This window comes from Lycorma delicatula, chromosome 6, assembly GCF_047948215.1.
Source record: "Lycorma delicatula isolate Av1 chromosome 6, ASM4794821v1, whole genome shotgun sequence".
In the NCBI taxonomy this organism is placed as follows: Eukaryota; Metazoa; Arthropoda; class Insecta; order Hemiptera; family Fulgoridae; genus Lycorma; species Lycorma delicatula.
In genome coordinates, this window is record NC_134460.1 from 122,198,169 (window position 1) to 122,216,993 (window position 18,825).

At 32.5% G+C, this 18,825-nt stretch overlaps 1 protein-coding gene across 1 annotated transcript; it reads left to right on the forward strand.

Moving 5' to 3' along the window:
- The first annotated feature begins 5,941 nt into the window (after positions 1–5,941).
- On the forward strand, positions 5,942–12,402 carry LOC142326824 (nicotinamide riboside kinase 1). Its single transcript, XM_075369546.1, has 2 exons — positions 5,942–6,516; positions 11,372–12,402. Exons 1-2 carry the CDS (start codon positions 6,272–6,274, stop codon positions 11,709–11,711), a joined length of 585 nt encoding a protein of 194 aa, XP_075225661.1. The 5' UTR covers positions 5,942–6,271; the 3' UTR covers positions 11,712–12,402.
- Positions 12,403–18,825: the final 6,423 nt, after the last annotated feature.

The window sequence follows — 18,825 nt, forward strand, 5'->3', positions numbered from 1 at the left end:
GTGGATGCGATAAGGAAACTTTTTTGATAATTATCGAGTCACTAATACAATCGTGTGTGTTGTAACCGGTTAAATCCAGTTGTGTCTGGATATGTAAAAGAAGAAACGTTATGAAATGCATTTATATGGTAAACACTCTCAACATTCGCGAGTGTAATTCGTCAACAGATGGTGAATCTGACGTCAGATGAAGCCGCAGGCCTTGGAACCTTCATCCAGTAATGCCAATCGACTAAATTTTATTTCTAAAAAAATAGTCTTACATTACTTGTCTTCGGAAGGACCATAAGCACTCTTTAAATAGTAAGTATTGCATTTATTCGAGTACCCCCCGCACTTTTTCATTGGAATTGGAGAGAAAAAATAAGGGTGCGGAGCTTACTTGAAACATAGCCTTTAGCCAGGATAATTTATGTAAAGTAAATGTTTCTTAGAAGTACCTAAATTCAATCACATAAATATAGTTACATTAGGCTTTCGTTTATCAATACCTGATGCCGCTTATACAGAATACATCTTTAATTATTAACATCCTGTTCATATTGTCGATAGGAAAGAAGTTACGGTATTTTTATAAAACTGATTCATTCTGTATAGGCTGCATCCGGTTCTAATGACACTACAGTTACAGTATCAGTTACCCATCGTTGTCTTGTCTATTCGCCATAGTCATTGTACTGTTTGTATATATGCAAGGTTACGTGCATTTTATCTGTTTAGTTTATCTTTTAAATTTTAACACGGTGATTTATTTTAATTACTGAATTAAAATGAGTACAAAAGGATAGCGTCTACGATCTTTTACAATAAATGAAAAACTGCGCGTTATAGAAGAGGCTGAAAAAATTGGAAATCGGGCGGCAGAAAGAAAATTCGACGTAGATGAAAGCTGCATTCGAGTCTGGCGTAAGAAGAAACAAATCCTGGTGAAAGGCACTGGTAATAAAAGTGATTTTTGGGGCTTATAACTAAAATATACAAACATAGAAAAAAAATGTATGGTTTTGTTATGGAAAAAAGGAAATGCGGTTATGCTGTCACGACAGAAATGTTTTAATCATATGCTCGTGAAATCGGTAAATCATTGAACAAAGTTGATTTTAAAGCAAGCCGTGGATGGATAACACGATGTTTTGCACGAAATGATTTGTGAATAAGACGAAAGGCGACCATTTCTCAACGACTTCCAGACGCTTATGAACAAAAAAATATTACATTTTCACAAATACATAATAAATCTTAGAAAAGATAATGGCTATTTGCCTTCTCAAATAGGAAACGCTGATCAAACTCCGTATATTATGAAATGGCATGACAAAACCGTAAACAAAAAGGTGAAAAAAGTGTTACGATTCACACTGGTGGTAATGAAAAACAAAGGTGCAGTGTTATGCTTTGCATTACGTCTGATGGATCAAAATTACTTCGGTACATTGTTTTTAAAATAAAAGTTCTTCCTACCGTACAGGTAAATGGAATTATTATCAGAACACAGGAATCAGGTTGGATGGACGAAACCATAATTTTAGATTGGATCAGGTGTGTGTGGCAAAAGCGATCAAGAGATTTACTTAATAAAAAAAATTCCGGTATACTAGTAATGGATAGTTATCGGGGGCATACGACTAATAAAGTCGCCCAGATTTTAACCAGATTTGTCTTTGGATAAAAGATGCTTGAGAAGTTATTTCCACGGAATTAGTAACGAGAAGTTTAAAAAATGAGGAATTTCTAATGAACTTGATGGTAGTGAAGACCTTTGCGCCGTGGAGACTAGCGGTAACTCTTCTACAGATATTGGACGGCGAATGTGATTAATTAAAAATAAAATCCCATATTAAAAAGTGTATTGAAATGATCCTGTTAAACATGATACTTTCTTTTCGTTTTACTGGCCTACTGATTCTGAACTAAACTAGTACTTACGGTAATTTATTATTAATGTAATATTAATATTGCAATTTAAACGAATGAATTAAATGCTTTACTTTCTGAATATTTTCGTATTTACGTTTTTTATTATCATATTCAATGCACTTTAAAATACCGGTACATACAAGATTTTTTTTTTAGATTTTCAGTCCGGAAAATCGAGGTACGGGGCTTATTCTGGAGCGGGGCCTACTCGAATAAATACGGTATATTGCGAGTTACAAGTGGGCTGTCATAATGTATTACAATTTATTATAGTTAGATGGTTAAAATTTGGTAATTAAATGCGCAGGGGATTACATTGCACAGATTTAAGTTTGAGAGACCGCATTGCGTAGGGGTTTGATGTTGTCTTGTTGCAGAATCCTATGTTGTATCTGGTGAACTGCCAAATTGTTCTCGTTGGAAAAGATTTGATTTTGGTTCTGATAGCATGTCGGTTGCACTGCGCAGAAACGAACTTCATGAAACAGTTCGCAAAAGATCAACTCGGTTTTGTCGTGTGAATGAACAGAACTTGCATCTATCTGTATGTTGCAAGTTCATTTTTTCAATATAAATATCCTGCTGAACGTCATCTTGAGGTCTGGTATAAAATCCTACGATCCTCAGATGCCAGTCGATTTCCTGTTTGTGCGGAAGTGAACGTTAAGTCACTTTCGTGGCATAGCGGCTTCACCGATGGTGGCGGTGAATTAATTGAGGGCTTTTTAGCAAAACATAATTTGCAGGTACGTAATGTACCTGGTGAGTTGCCAACCTAAGCAGGTAAAATGATGGGCGTCGGTTTTTGTTTTGGTGGGACGAATTCATGGGCAGCCATGAATTGGGTATGATGATACTGTACAGAGCAGTGTTAGGATGTTATTGTGAGTGGTGGAGTTTGATTCACTTCTGCCGCTGAGGTTGGTCAAAGCGGGTCGCGTCGTGGCTTATTCTGACGATGGTCTCCTGCTGTTCGAGGGAGTCTCGTGGACGGAGGTTGAATTCCAAGCCCCTAGAGCGTGTAAGATACTCGAAATAAAGGGTCATCAACATAAGACTTCGCTTACCTCGGAGAAGAGCACGACGATGCTCCTCAGTGACCGTTTGGCTGTTAGGCGGCTAGTCGGCGTAATGTTGTCTCGAACACGAAGCATATTCAAATTCCTCACTGAGACAATTATAAGGGGGATCACTTTTTCTAATTTTTCTCACTTCTTGTTCGTCCCAGACCAAAGCCACCCCTGATCTCCACCGATCCGAGCCTCCGCTATCTCCTGACCTTTAATCCAAACAACCCCAAAAAAACCCTCCCCAAAAAAATTGACGCCATGTGAAAATCCTTTCATTGCTAGGCGTTTCAGGCCATTTCTGACTTAGAACACCGCCAAAAAATATGCCACCATAAAAAAGAAGGATTTTTTCTTCTGAAAATTTTCTCCAAAGATTTTTTTTGGCGGGGGGGGGGGGGAATTTAGGGGATTTTTGGATATTGGGTCAGGAGATAGCAAAGGCCCTGATCGGTGGTGATCCGGGGGGGGTTTACGTCTTGGACGAACAGGAAGTCAGAAAAATTAGAAAAACTGATCCCCTTATAATTGTCTATGTGAGGACTTGGAATATATTTCTTGTCGAGACGTCGATACGCCATCATATATATTTATAAGGTGGATTTGCCCATCGGGTATGGACAATTGAATATCACAAATCCACATATATGTCTATGTTCTCACCATAATTGATCTGCTTTCTGCTGTTCATTGTCAATGAGCACAGACAAATAAGCATGTGAGCTCTTAAACCTTGTATCGTTCTACCAGATATAGCAATGCTGTTGCGGAGATAGATGTGATTGTTAGATGTGCAGCTGTAAGTAGAGGTGAAAGTACCTTTCTAGGTAGGCTCTGATGTACTATAGTACTTCACATTGAAGTGTTGTTGCATTCAATTTAGTAATTACCAGCAACAAAAGATCTTTTGCAGTTAATAAATATTTTTGGAAAATTATTTGTTGAAGCCTCCTTATTTATTTCAGGTTCTTTAAATAATCTATACTACTTACTTCTCAAAGTAGTAATTTTTTTTGTCAAATTTCTTGTTTTCTTCTATCATTAGTTAAGTCATAAATTCCACAATTTTGACTACAGTCAAACCTCCCTAAATCGAATCTCCTTAATTTGAATAACTTCCTAAATCGTATATATACTTTATCCCCTTGAAAAATCTTCATTAAATCCTCACGTTTGTTCGTAAATTTCAAAAACAAACTATAGACAAATCTCTCTAATTCGAATATTAGACAATATTTTTTTGGTCCCTTGACCATGGGAACCAACGGAAATCAAATTTTCATTTGATTTGTTCGCACTTTTTGATGATGGTATTGCAATTATTGTCATTCCAACCGATGATGATACCGCGTCTGTCACATTCAACCAGTGATAAGGATTTCGATGAAGAACAAGATAGGAACAAGTAGAAATTACAATTACAGAAAAAGACACGAAGTCAGCAATAAATAGCCTTGAACATTCGTCGAAAGTAGAAGATGGTATATTTAGTGCATTGGTGAAAATTGAAAATGCCCTTGGTTTTCAAACTGCTAGAAGAAAACTCAAAAAAAAAAATTACAGACTTTTCAAGAAATAATTAAAGGTATGTTTACTGTATTTCATTATTTTTCTTTTTTTTAATTTTTGCATAATACTATACACATTTTATCTTTTTTAATCTAATTTAATACTGTTGTAAAGTATTATAGATTAACATAAATTTTTATTAAATTATGGCATTTTCTGTACAGTTTTTGTTTCATTATTACTTCTTACCACTCTAAACAAAAAACTCCCTAAATCGAAAAACAAATTTGTCCTTGAGATTCGAATTAGAGAGGTTTGACTATAGTTTTGTTTTTGTTATCCCTTTCGTATGAGCAGAACAAACAACATTCCACACTGATAAAAAATAATCATTTTCTCTTTTAACTGAATATTCTCACTGTACTAAATGCGGAAATAAAGGTATTAACAAATTGTTCATTGCCTGTCTATCTGCATATGCTCAACAATGGATTTGTCTTCTAGACAGATCCAGTGTACAAATCTGTGCAGGAATGAGACGCTTCTGTGCCACATCCTTTAATCATAGCTACCCGCTACCAACCTTGACGTATTGGTCCATTAAGATATAGGTTAATGTTCCATCCTGATTGCTGTTTCCAAAGTCAAAGGGTTGGGTAAAAACTTTTGACCAGTTATTTTGTACTCATACTTCGTTAACGTAATACTCAGCTTAATGTATACTGAAGTTATAACAATAGACCTGTACTTTCTCAGATGATTATATAAAAGTAGGATAATTTTCTAGTAATGACTTTTCAAGTAATAGTTGTATATCACAGGCTGATGTTAACAGCCAGTGCAATTGCTTTTCATCTCAGATGTTGCCAAGTTAAACAACATTCTAATTTACTATCGTGCTTATCTAAGCCTGCATTTAAATAGTGAATTTAAAAAAAAAACTGTTGTAAGAGTAAATATATGAAGTACACTATCGAAACTTTCTAGGTGTATCATTCTTTTATTCTCTGAAATAGTAGGCTAACACGTGGAGCCAAAGATTGCCTTTCGTAGCTCTTTAATGAACTCGTTGAGGTCAGCCAAGATATGAGTTCAAATTCTTTCAAACACTAAAGGTGAACACTGATTAAATTGGTTTCAGAATACAGCAGTCACGAGAATCCAATGCAGTCAAAGTAATATCTTTATTTTTTAAATCAGAATAGTTATGATGTATTATACGGAACGATGTGTTAACGGAACTGCCCATAATCAATACACTATTTAAATACATTAACTCATTCGAGGATTTATTAACATTGTAATATGTTGTTTAATAATTATGCTGTACAAATCATTATTTTCTATAGAATTTATTATTATGTGAAAATACACTTTTCTAATGATACTATAATACAAATTATTAAGTTGGGTCATTTATATTAGATAATACTGGATTAGATCGACTAGGGTATTTTCGGGTTTACAGTAATATAGTGGTATAACGTAATATACCCGCGATAAAACCTGTAGCCGAGTTCTTTTCTGAACCCGTGGTAGTAATGAAGTCCGTTTTCATCTCAATATTCATCGTTGGTTGCTCAATGAGTTAATAAAATATGGAAGTACGGCATGTTACTATATAGATAACATTTCTCTCGCAGTTATCGACGACGATGTGTGTGCGGCGTTTGTAGGTTAGTTAATAACCTCTTAACTTTAATCTCTGTGTACATTATTTACTCAGAATGTGGTTTAACGTTCGGTATTCATATAGTTAATTATATTTGCAATTAAATATGGCACATAAAAATTGGATAGTGATTGGTATATCAGGAGTAACATGCGGAGGAAAATCTACTTTAGCTACTGCTCTTCATAAACTATATCCAAGCTCCGTTATATTAAATCAAGACGATTATTTTTTACCGGTAGACAGTGATAAACATGTTCTTATACCAGAATTAAATCATTTTAACTGGGATATTCTTACTGCTTTTGATATGCATAAGATGAAAAGTGACATCACAACTACGCTTAATAGGTAAGTCAATTAAGTACATGTTTAAAAAAGAATTGCCTTAAAGAAATCACATGGAATTAAAATCATAAAAAAATATAAAGCATTCTACACAATGGTAATGTATAAATTCTCACTGACTGAGTGAAGCAGGGTCCTAATTTATTGATGTACGATTGTGATGCAGTATGATGAAACACATTTTCTGATTTTATTAAATTTTACAACATAAATATATATATTATTTTATTGCGGGTGTATTAAGTTATATTGTTTTCAGTAGGATAAATTTTATTTGTTTCTAAATTTAGATGTTATTCAAAACTTTGGTTTTTTATGATTCTGAACCATTATAGATTTATTAAATAATATCAGTAACTGTTTGACAAAACACTGTTAAAAATCCATTTTTTAGAGGGTGTTACTTATTTGTCAATATTTGTTATTATTTTATTATGAACACTATTTTCTCAATATCCACCTACTGTTTAACATCTAGTTAGCATTTTGAGTAAAAAAAAAATTGTAAGTGGTTTTGAGTTTTTCATGTTTTCCAATTAATTTCAGTAGATTTTGTTAATCAGAAAATATAATAACCTCACAATAGAGTTGTATTTACAAAGTATTGTGTACAAAGAACGCCCATCGAATAGTAAATCTGTTAATAACTGTTGACATTCTTCCTTCATAATTTATTTATTCGTTCGACTGGATGGAGATGGCTTTGAAATTTGATGAAGTAACTTAAATTATTTTCTTTCAGATCACAAGGGCTAGAGCTGTATTGTCTTCCATTTTGAGAAAAATTTCATGTCATTCCATCTCCGTAATAGTAAGGAAATTTGTTGTAAAATTTAATAAAATCAGAAAATGTGTTTCATCATAACTGCATCACAATCGTACATCAGTAAATTAGGACCTTGCTTCACTCAGTCAGTGAGAATTTATACATTACCATTGTGTAGAATGCTTTGTATTTTTTTATGATTTTAGTTCCATGTGATTTCTTTAAGGCAATTCTGAGCATTTACTTGATCAATTTAAATTTTGATCTTACTTTAATATACCATAGTAGATATGCTTAGGATCAACATAACAAATAATCTAATTGTCGGAAACAGGTTTGGACAGCGGGTGCCTCGTGCAAGGTCAAAATCTATGCTGCGTTTTCAGTACTTTAGTCAATTAGCTATAAGTTTTGTGAGTTATCCATACCTTTTCAGATACAAATTTACTCTGTGGAGAGATGTTAGGGTTAATATTAGAGTTAGAGTTGAGGAGAAGAGTTGAAAAAATGAAGAGTTCAGATTAAGTATTTATTGTATTTATACTTAACATCTCCCTTTTGTAAGTGATAAATGCATTTGTTATAATACATTTTTAAACCTAAATTAATTTATTTTGACTATGTTTGGAATAAAGCATATTAGCTTTGTTTAAATATTGAATTTCATTTGTAGATGTTCATTTTACAAAAAGAGTAACATTCAAACATTACTATTAAACATTGTTGTTAAAGAATTGATGAAAAAAAATCACATTTTATGTTAGAAACCCCAGGGACAGTGATTGAATTATATTAAATTATTATCACTAATTTACGGTAAAGTACCTATAAAGTAAATGAAGAACCTTATATATAAAGGTACACTTATGCACGTATTATATTATAGAGGTACTTGTAAAGTATCTTACTTATGTAAGTACATCATATAGTAAACTAAAAGAATATATTGTAATGGTAGGTTTTTCCTACAGAGCTGATTTTGAATACTATCAGCCAATGATATCTATATTGTGTTTATGAATTAGCGGGTTGAAAATGAGGGTATTTATCGTATGACTAATGAAATATAACTTGCAAACTTTGTGGAATGTTTATGGAGTAATAACATATTGTAAATCTGACTAGAGTAGTTGTTATGAGTAATTAAATTAAGTATGATGATAAATTTGAATTAAATTTAAGTTTTTATTAAAAATTTACTACATCACAACAGTGTAAAAAATTGAATATTTTTATTTGACTCCTTAACTTTTTTATTTTTAATTAATTTTGACCAACTGAGACATACATTCAGTTAGGTGGGTTAAATAGGAGATGAAAAATGTACAGAACCTTGCCAGGAATTGTTCTCAAGACCAATGATCTAAAAGTCAGAATGCTTATTAATACATAAGTTGGTTGGCCTTTTCCTTAAATGAATCAGAATGGTCTTTTTACAGAAGCAGGGAGCAAAGTAATATTTATTAATTATTTATAAAAGCCCAGTTTAGTTTATCTCTTGATGTACTTGTTACAAAAATAGATTTTTCTGAATATCAGCTTGTTAAGTTATTTTCATAATTGATAATAATGATCTATAATTTGCTTAATAAGTACAGTGTAGTTTATATATAAATGCTTAATAATAAGTAAAATAATTAAAAGCCAGTATTTGTTTAATTTTTTTTTTTACATGTCATAATTTTATAATTAAAAAACATAATTCCCTGTTGTAACTAACAAATTGTTTGTTATATAATACATTCTTTAATTAAAATTATTTCTACTGACTGTATGCCACAAAAAATATATCAGCCATTTCAAAACCTCAACATATACGCGATATAAGATTGAATTTTTAAAAGTAGCATTGAATAGTATCAGTATTGCTGGTTTTAACCCTAAAAGAGTATTTAGTCTGATCATTAAATCAAAACAAAGTTAGTAAAACTAACACTGAAAGGGGATGGCCCCCCTTGGAAAAAATGGAGAAAATTTTTTCCAACAAAAATTTTCTCCATTTATTTTTGTTGCATTGAAAAGGAATAATTAAGAAAAGTTTTACTTTTCAAACACCTTTATTGAGCTATGACCCATGCATCTCTCCACTCCCACCATAAATTAAAAAAAAATTAATAACATTATCATCTTATAAGTGGAAGAAAAAGTTTCAGTTCTTTCGTTACAGCTTTTTGTGCTGAACAGCACATAAAGCTTCAGTCATAGCATCTGAAATATCAAGCAGCTTCTGTTCGTTTAGTTTAGGTGATCTACTTCGATCAGCGTCTTCAACAAACCTTGTTGCCCAAAATTATTTGATAAGAGTTTGAATTACATACATTGTGGTGAGAAACAGGAGTTTTTTGAAAACTTTTTAGAAAACCTTCACTAAATTATTATACTTGTCACCTTCACGAAAGACATGTTCAACAACAAAAAAATGCATTCCTCTATCGAAAGCACCATTAGATTTCTTTCCAGTACTGATTCTGATAAACAAAGCGAAATGAAGCACATTCAATCAAACTCAACAACTAATGTCTTGGTTTATTACTGAGCAACACCCAACGAACCGACAGGGCAACCAACGGCGAAAGAACAGAATCCACCGCATAATTCTTAAGCATACTGCACAGCGACTTTCCAAACACTATGTATAATATATTTTTTAATTAAAATTTATTTTTACTGACTGTATGCCGCAAAAAAATTGTATCAGCTTTGTCAAAACCTCAATATATAAAAAAAAATAAGATTGTATTTTTTAAAGGTAGCAATGAGTAATCTAATTTGCTATTCATTTTTCAAAAACCATTTGGCTGTATTTCCTGAATCTGAAGCACAAAACAAATCAGAGTTTCTTTTTTGAGAATAATAATAGAAATCATCCAGTCAATCGATGTGATGAACAAATTGAAATTGTTGTCAAGTAATGTGAAGCTGCCTACAATCATTATTGTTATACCATCAAACATAATACAGTACGTAAAGTATTGTTATTCTAATGTCATCTTTCCTAACAGTAGTTATTTGGATGTAATTTTTTTGCAAGAGTTGTATTGTCTGCAAGCATTATTAACAAAAATTTAATTTGGGTATAATGTTATATCTATATGTGCATATTTACAATATGCACTTCCCTTACGTCTATCACTTCGATATATAAACTTATATGTGAAAAAGTTATGGTCGTTCCAACCATGATCAAAATTACTTAAATGGAATTATTTAAAAGTATAATTATTATCTACTAACTATAAAAACGGTAATTTATGAAATTGAGGAGTATGCAAAATAGTACTTGGAAATACAACTCCAATCATTTTTAGATTAATTTTCTGACAAAATCTTGGTCTTAGTTTTTTTTTTTAAATGGAACTTTGGATTGTTTTTGTTTGTTAGGAGATAACACAAACATCTCAATTCCCCCCCCCCCCCCCGTGAGGGAGAAGAACACCTGCCTCGCAGCGTGTCTGGTCACTACACAGCCCCTCTGTTCCTAGCCATGAAGACAACACAAAAATTCCAACCACGTAGGGGAATACACTCGCCCCCATTCATAGCCCTGATGGGCTTTAACGGCAGTTGTCTTTTGCTCTCTAACTTTTTACATCTCACAGTATTAAGCCAGACCTTGTTGGGAAGCCACCGATATAAATGCCTCGGTAGACATTTACATCGATGATTCTTAAACTCAGCTTTTACCTTTGCTGTGGGCCTCGTCCAGACATCTTGAATGTCCTACATTGTTGCCTTAGACAACACAAACAAACAATCTTCTATGTTTTTTTTTTCTTTCTATAACCTCTGCTAACTATATGGTTATCATATTATTAATTAAGTTTGTTAAGAAATTCTGATCAGCCAGTTCAGAAAAATGTAGTCATACCCACTGTAGGTTAAGCTGATACTACTGCTGCTGTTGGTCACGCAATATAAAATTTTTCTATAAATTTGTGTGCACGACTTCTTATTGGACTCCTTTTTCTGTGCTGAGAAAGGCAGTGTAAGTTTAGTACACAAGTCATTCCAGAAACAAAACAAACAAGTACATAAAACTCACAATAGTTATTGATATAATTTTTTAATTCTTACAAATCTATCTGATTTCAGGAGGAGTGAAATTGAGCCAAATATTTTAATAATTGAAGGACTTCTTATTCTTTGCGATGAAGACGTATCAAGATTGTGTGATAAAAAATATTTTTTAACGCTTACATACGAAATTTGTTTAGAACGTCGTTTAAAACGAACATATGATCCTCCTGATGTACCTGGCTACTTTGATAAATGCGTCTGGCCGGAATATTTAAAAAGTAAAGAAGTAGCATTGAAATTAAATCCGGATGTTAAAGTTATTGATAGTTTATGTGATATTGAAACTATCATAAAAGATGTTAATGGAGATATTAAGAAACTACTAGGTAGTTTCAAACATAATTGTATTCATTAAAATCGTAACTTTTTTTAATATGCTTCAGTCACTCAGTATACTTATTTTTTTACTTAATTAGATTTTTTAGTTAATTTAGTTTTATTATATTAGCTTTAATTAACAATTTATTTAAGTTGTTCAAAATACTTCTGTTTATAGTTTTTCTTTAATTTGTCGATATAGTTGTGTAAAATTGAAGGTTATCCTTGTATCTTCTGAGGCCAAGGTGAAACAAGAAAACTGTTTACAATAATTTATTATTGTGGGAATGTTTTAGTTCAATGCACTGCATTAAAAATTTTATTTAACTGTCAAATTGTAGACTTATTTTAATAAGTCTTTAAATGATCCTATTTTTTGTATATATATTATTTTAAATGAAAATATCTATATGATAATTTTTATATATATTAGTTGTTCTTACGATTGTTAACGTCTATATGCCTACAAGCGCCCATGATGATGATGAGATAGAATGTGTATACGAAGAGATTGATGAAGCAATTAAACACGTAAAAGGAGATGAAAATTTAATAATAGTTGGGGATTGGAATGCAAGCATTGGAAAAGGCAAGGAAGGAAATATAGTGGGTGAATACGGGCTGGGCAAAAGGAATGAAAGAGGGGACCGACTTATAGAGTTTTGCACGAAGTATAATTTAGTAATTGCCAACACCCAATTTAAAAATCATAATAGAAGAATATACACTTGGAAAAAGCCAGGCGATACTGCAAGGTATCAGATAGATTATATCATGGTTAAGCAAAGATTTAGAAATCAACTCGTGGACTGCAAAACTTACCCTGGAGCAGACATTGATAGCGACCATAATTTGGTGATAATGAAATGTAGATTGGGGTTTAAAAACCTGAAGAAAAGGTGTCAGATGAATCGGTGGAATTTAGAGAAGATTGAGGAAGAGGAGGTAAAGAAGATTTTTGAGGAGGACATCGCAAGAGGTCTGAGTAAAAAAGATAAGGTAGAAAATGTAGAAGAAGAATGGGAGAATGTTAAAAAGGAAATTCTTAAATCAGCAGAAGCAAACTTAGGCGGAATAAAGAGAACTGGTAGAAAACCTTGGGTTTCAGACGATATATTGCAGCTGATGGATGAACGTAGAAAATATAAGAATGCTAGTGATGAAGAAAGTAAAAGGAACTATCGGCAATTAAGAAATGCTATAAACAGGAAGTGCAAACTGGCGAAAGAAGAGTGGATTAAAGAAAAGTGTTCAGAAGTGGAAAGAGAAATGAACATTGGTAAAATAGACGGAGCATACAGGAAAGTTAAGGAAAATTTTGGGGTACATAAATTAAAATCTAATAATGTGTTAAACAAAGATGGTACACCTATATATAATACGAAAGGTAAAGTCGATAGATGGGTGGAATATATTGAAGAGTTATACGGAGGAAATGAATTAGAAAATGGTTTTATAGAGGAAGAAGAGGAAGTTGAGGAGGATGAAATGGGAGAAACAATACTGAGATCTGAATTTAAGAGAGCATTAAAAGATTTAAATGGCAGAAAGGCTCCTGGAATAGACGGAATACCTGTAGAATTACTGCGCAGTGCAGGGGAGGAGGCGATTGATAGATTATACAAACTGGTGTGTAATATTTATGAAAAAGGGGAATTTCCGTCAGACTTCAAAAAAAGTGTTATAGTAATGATACCAAAGAAATCAGGGGCAGAAAAATGTGAAGAATACAGAACAATTAGTTTAACTAGTCATGCATCAAAAATCTTAACTAGAATTCTATACAGAAGAATTGAGAGGAGAGTGGAGGAAGTGTTAGGAGAAGACCAATTTGGTTTCAGGAAAAGTATAGGGACAAGGGAAGCAATTTTAGGCCTCAGATTAATAGTAGAAGGAAGATTAAAGAAAAACAAACCAACATACTTGGCGTTTATAGACCTAGAAAAGGCATTCGATAACATAGACTGGAATAAAATGTTCAGCATTTTAAAAAAATTAGGGTTCAAATACAGAGATAGAAGAACAATTGCTAACATGTACAGGAACCAAACACCAACAGTAGCAATTGAAGAACATAAGAAAGAAGCCATAATAAGAAAGGGAGTCCGACAAGGATGTTCCCTATCTCCGTTACTTTTTAATCTTTACATGGAACTAGCAGTTAATGATGTTAAAGAACAATTTAGATTCGGAGTAACAGTACAAGGTGAAAAGATAAAGATGCTACGATTTGCTGATGATATAGTAATTCTAGCCTTGAATAAAAAGGATTTAGAAGAAACAATGAACGGCATAGATGAAGTCCTACGCAAGAACTATCGCATGAAAATAAACAAGAACAAAACAAAAGTAATGAAATGTAGTAGAAATAACAAAGATGGACCACTGAATGTGAAAATAGGAGGAGAAAAGATTATGGAGGTAGAAGAATTTTGTTATTTGGGAAGTAGAATTACTAAAGATGGACGAAGGAGGAGCGATATAAAATGCCGAATAGCACAAGCTAAACGAGCCTTCAGTAAGTAATATAAGTTGTTTACATCAAAAATTAATTTAAATGTCAGGAAATGATTTTTGAAAGTGTATGTTTGGAGTGTCGCTTTATATGGAAGTGAAACTTGGACAATCGGAGTATCTGAGAAGAAAAGGTTAGAAGCTTTTGAAATGTGGTGCTATAGGAGAATGTTAAAAATCAGATGGGTGGATAAAGTGACAAATGAAGAGGTATTGCGGCAAATAGATGAAGAAAGAAGCATTTGGAAAAATATACTTAAAAGAAGAGACAGACTTATAGGCCACATACTAAGGCATCCTGGAATAGTCGCTTTAATTTTGGAAGGACAGGTAGAAGGGAAAAATTGTGTAGGCAGGCCACGTTTGGAATATGTAAAACAAATTGTTAGGGATGTAGGATGTAGAGGGTATACTGAAATGAAACGACTAGCACTAGATAGGGAATCTTGGAGAGCTGCATCAAACCAGTCAAATGACTGAAGACAAAAAAAAAAAGAAAAAAAGTTGTTCTTAAATATTGATACATATATCACAGGTATACTTGCTATAGCCCGTAACCCAAAAAACTCAAATTTAGCAGGAGCATTAAAACACTTAGTAAGTTTGACTAATATCTTCAAAACCATTCAGTTTTGAATTTTTATGTAATGTATTTATATATATTTTCCATCTGGCATGGTAATTTTTAAATTTTACCTAATACTGGAAAACTGTGTGGCATATGATATCTCGCATCAATTGATGGTGTTACATGGTATTTCAAGTCTTACACAGTGCATCACTTTCAACTACGGCAGTGTATATTTCTTACTGACACAATTTCATATTTATTGATGAGATAATTAATTATAAGCCTTTGCTAAATGTTACATAAAAATAATTACATGTAGCTTATTTTTGAATTTCTTTTTTCCATAATGATGAGATACAATTAATATGCAAGGGAAAAAGAAAGTCCTCTGGTGGAATTCACCATTACTTTTAAAATGTCAGTTTATTAAACAATTGGCTAAAAATTTAGAGATTATATTGTGATATTTTTACGCAAACATGTTTTTACTAAATTTCACTAAAGATAATAGTAACCACAAAATTACTTTTAAAAATTACTGATCTTAACAATAAAGAAGAGAACGTTTTTGAAATAAACAGAATAGGTTAATATTCTTAAAAATCCGATAAAAATAACTCACATTAACAAACTAGTAAGAATACAGCGTAGCTTACATTTCATTAACAAATGAATACACCGTGCCATTTTATTTGTCATAGGTCAAGTTATCATAAAAATAGTGGCAGTCTGTTGGTATTGCAGACTTACACTGTTGCAAATGAGTCCACTTTGGTAACTTCTTTTTATTAAGTTGAGACCACTGAATGTCATCTGCAAAATTTTGTCGGGAATGCTGACAATTTCATTAGTAGTATCGTTACAATCGTGGTTAATAGTAATAGTTTCAACAGTTGCATCACAATTTATTCTTTCAACACCATTTTCACTCCCTAACTTTCTATTATTTTCAAGAGATTTGGATGTACAAGAAAGGTCCATTAATACAGTATGTAGCTTTTTATGACAAATCAGTATTTCAGAATTTACCTGACAGCTCTTAGAAGTAGATATATCCTTTGAAAAATGTTTTTCTACATCTAGCTGAATGATCTGTAGAGAACACTATGTACTCTGTTGGTGAAATTGTTGGGTTTCAACCCAACTGTAAAACAAGCTCACAAACAGAATATGTAGTGTCCTCTACAAATGACAGCTCAGAATCAGAATCATCTATGTCCCATGAATCTATTTCAATCTGCAACCAAAATATAAAATAAATAATTTTTATTTAAAAAAAAAATTTATGAGGGATTACTGGCAGACAAAAATAAGTTGATACAAAAAAAAAGATGATAAAAACAAAATAGGCTATTAATCTTACTTTCATGAAGAAAATGAATAGGCAGCTGTGAAATACGATGTAAGAAGATCCTGAGGATAAAATAATTTTGACCAAAACTAATTATATTTGTTGAATTTCAGTAATTTTGCATTCAACTTGTTATGCCCAAATTCAGATACTGAAAGGTTTTCAAGTTAGGTGTACATTTTACTTCAAGATTCAAACATCTTGGTAATACTAATAGAACAATCGCTTCTCAGTATTAATAACATACAGGTCATTTTCAGATTGAGGGAAAAGTCAAAGTACGAGGGTTATTTTTTTTCAAGGTACGATCAGTCGCAAAATAAAAACCCGCGCAAAAATCGGATGAACCTTTGCGCATATGTGTTGCACAGCGTCTCTAGTATGGCCTTCAATCACACCGCGTCACTTCGTTTAGTTCTGAACATGCAGCTAGCACGTAAACATGTCTACAATAATAGCATCTCTCGCCAAGTGTGAAGTGCGTGCGGTAATTCGATTTCTTCAGGCTGAGGGGTGTAATGCAGCTGAAATTCATTGATGAATAAGTAATGTGTACGGTGAAACTTCAATGAGTGACAGCAAAGTGTGACAATGGTGCAGGTACTTTAAAGCAGGACGTGCTGATGTTCATGATGCAGGTGTTAAGGGAAGGAAGCTAGTTTCAACCGATGATCTCGTTGAGCGAGTGGATGAGGCAGTTCGTGAAAATCGTCGGTTCACAATTTCTGTATTGAGTGATTCGTTTCCTGAAATTTCAAGGTCAGCTCTCTACACCATTGTGAGTGAGAGACTTCAGTACCGCAAACTGTGTGCGAGGTGGGTTCCCAAGATGCTGTCTGACCATCACAAAACAATGAGAATAGACGCCTCCATAATGTTTCTCCAGCGCTACCACAGTGAAGGAGAAGATTTTTTGAACAAAATTGTCATAGGGGACGAGACATGGGTCCATTTCGAAACTGAAGAAACAAAAGAACAATCCAAACAGTGGATGCATTCTCATTCTCCCAGTAAACCAAAGAAGTTCAGCGAACCTTCTCCAACAGAAAGTATATGGCTACTGTGTTCTGGGACCGGAATGGAGTACTCTTGGTGGAATTCATGGAACGTGACACGACCATCACTGCAGCCTCATACTGCAACGTCTTCAACGTCTACGAAGGGCAATTCAGAATAAGCGGAGAGGAATGTTGTCATCAGGCATTGTCTTTCTCCATGAAAATACTCGGCCGCACACTGCAGCTGTAAAAAAGAAGCTCCTGCAGTGTTTTCGTTGGGAAGTGTTTGATCACCCACCATACAGCCTGGACTTGGCTCCATCCGATTTTCACCTCTTTGCTCACGTGAAACGCTGGCTAGGAGGACAACATTTTGGCACAGACATCAAGCTGCAGAGCAGCGTAGAAACATGGCTGAAAACACAGGCAGCTGCGTTCTACGATGAGGGTATTGGAAAGTTGGTACCATGCTATGACAAATGTCTAAATCGGAGTGGCGACTATGTAGAGAAATAGCGTAACTTTGTAAGTACTTGTTACAAATAAAAAATTTTTTATTTTCACTGTGTTTTTAATTTCATGATCGATCGGACCTTGAAAAAAAAATAACCCTCGTATATTTAATTTATTTTAAAACTAATTAATAATTATACAACAGTACAATAAAATCAGATACTATAGTAGCAATAGCAGAGTTAACAAATTATTTTTTGGCATTTTTATAGTCTATCTCTTTTTCTGGAGTATGCAAAACGTGTCATTTCAATAACAATTATTAAATTATAAATCATTATTAAAAATGGTTTTTTTTACACCATTGTTTTGATTAAATGACAAAAAGTTATACTTTTAACATTTTGTGAGTTGTTAAATACATAATATTTGAAAAATACGGAGCAAGAGCACGGATTTTAAATGAAACTTCATTGAATTTCAAAAAATGTGTTAAGTGATTAATTTCATGATTTTACTGCAGATTAAATGTTATTACTTGACATAATGCTACCGATCTGATTTCGTGTTACCGGACTGACTATAAGATATGGAAGTTTGAGAAAAAAGTGAAATAAAACAAAGTATTTGGCATATAATACAAAAAATGTATGATCACATTATTAACTAAGACTAATTGCTAAACTAATATAAATCAGTGAACATCTTTAAAACAGTCTGTAAAATAAAGTATTTTGATTACAAGGTACAATAAGTGAATTGATAGAATAAGTTTTCATAATGCACGCTTAAATACAATATCATATGCCTAGAAAATAATAATTTATCATTCAAAATCAATAACTTAAAACATATCAAATACAAAATTCAAAAAGAAAAAACGCATTATGATCAACAAGTTTCACAATATTTAATCTTAATTTTTTAAGGAAATATAAATATGTATGGCATTACAATATTTTTTATATACAAATTAAATTTAAATAAATGCTTTAATTAAATAATAAAAAATATGTAGAGAATCAATATTTAAAAAAAAGAACATCAATATAATAAAATAAAACGCAACAATTAACTAGATAACTAGTTAATTGTTGTTAATAGTATGTAACTTTTAATGTAACTTAGTATTAATGTACATACTAAGCTTCAAAACACATTGACATTAGTTTTTTGGATACATTTTTCTGACAAATGAAAAAAAAAAAAGTAATATTAAATAACAAAAATGTCATAAAATAATAAAAAAAGAAGTTTATTAAAA

Bases quoted from the DNA above. Each gene is read 5' to 3' on its own strand.
- LOC142326824 (XM_075369546.1), top strand. From the start codon at position 6,272: ATGGCACATAAAAATTGGATAGTGATTGGTATATCAGGAGTAACATGC. The intron at 6,517-11,371 runs GTAAGTCAATTA...ATCTGATTTCAG, and splicing joins ATCACAACTACGCTTAATAG to GAGGAGTGAAATTGAGCCAA.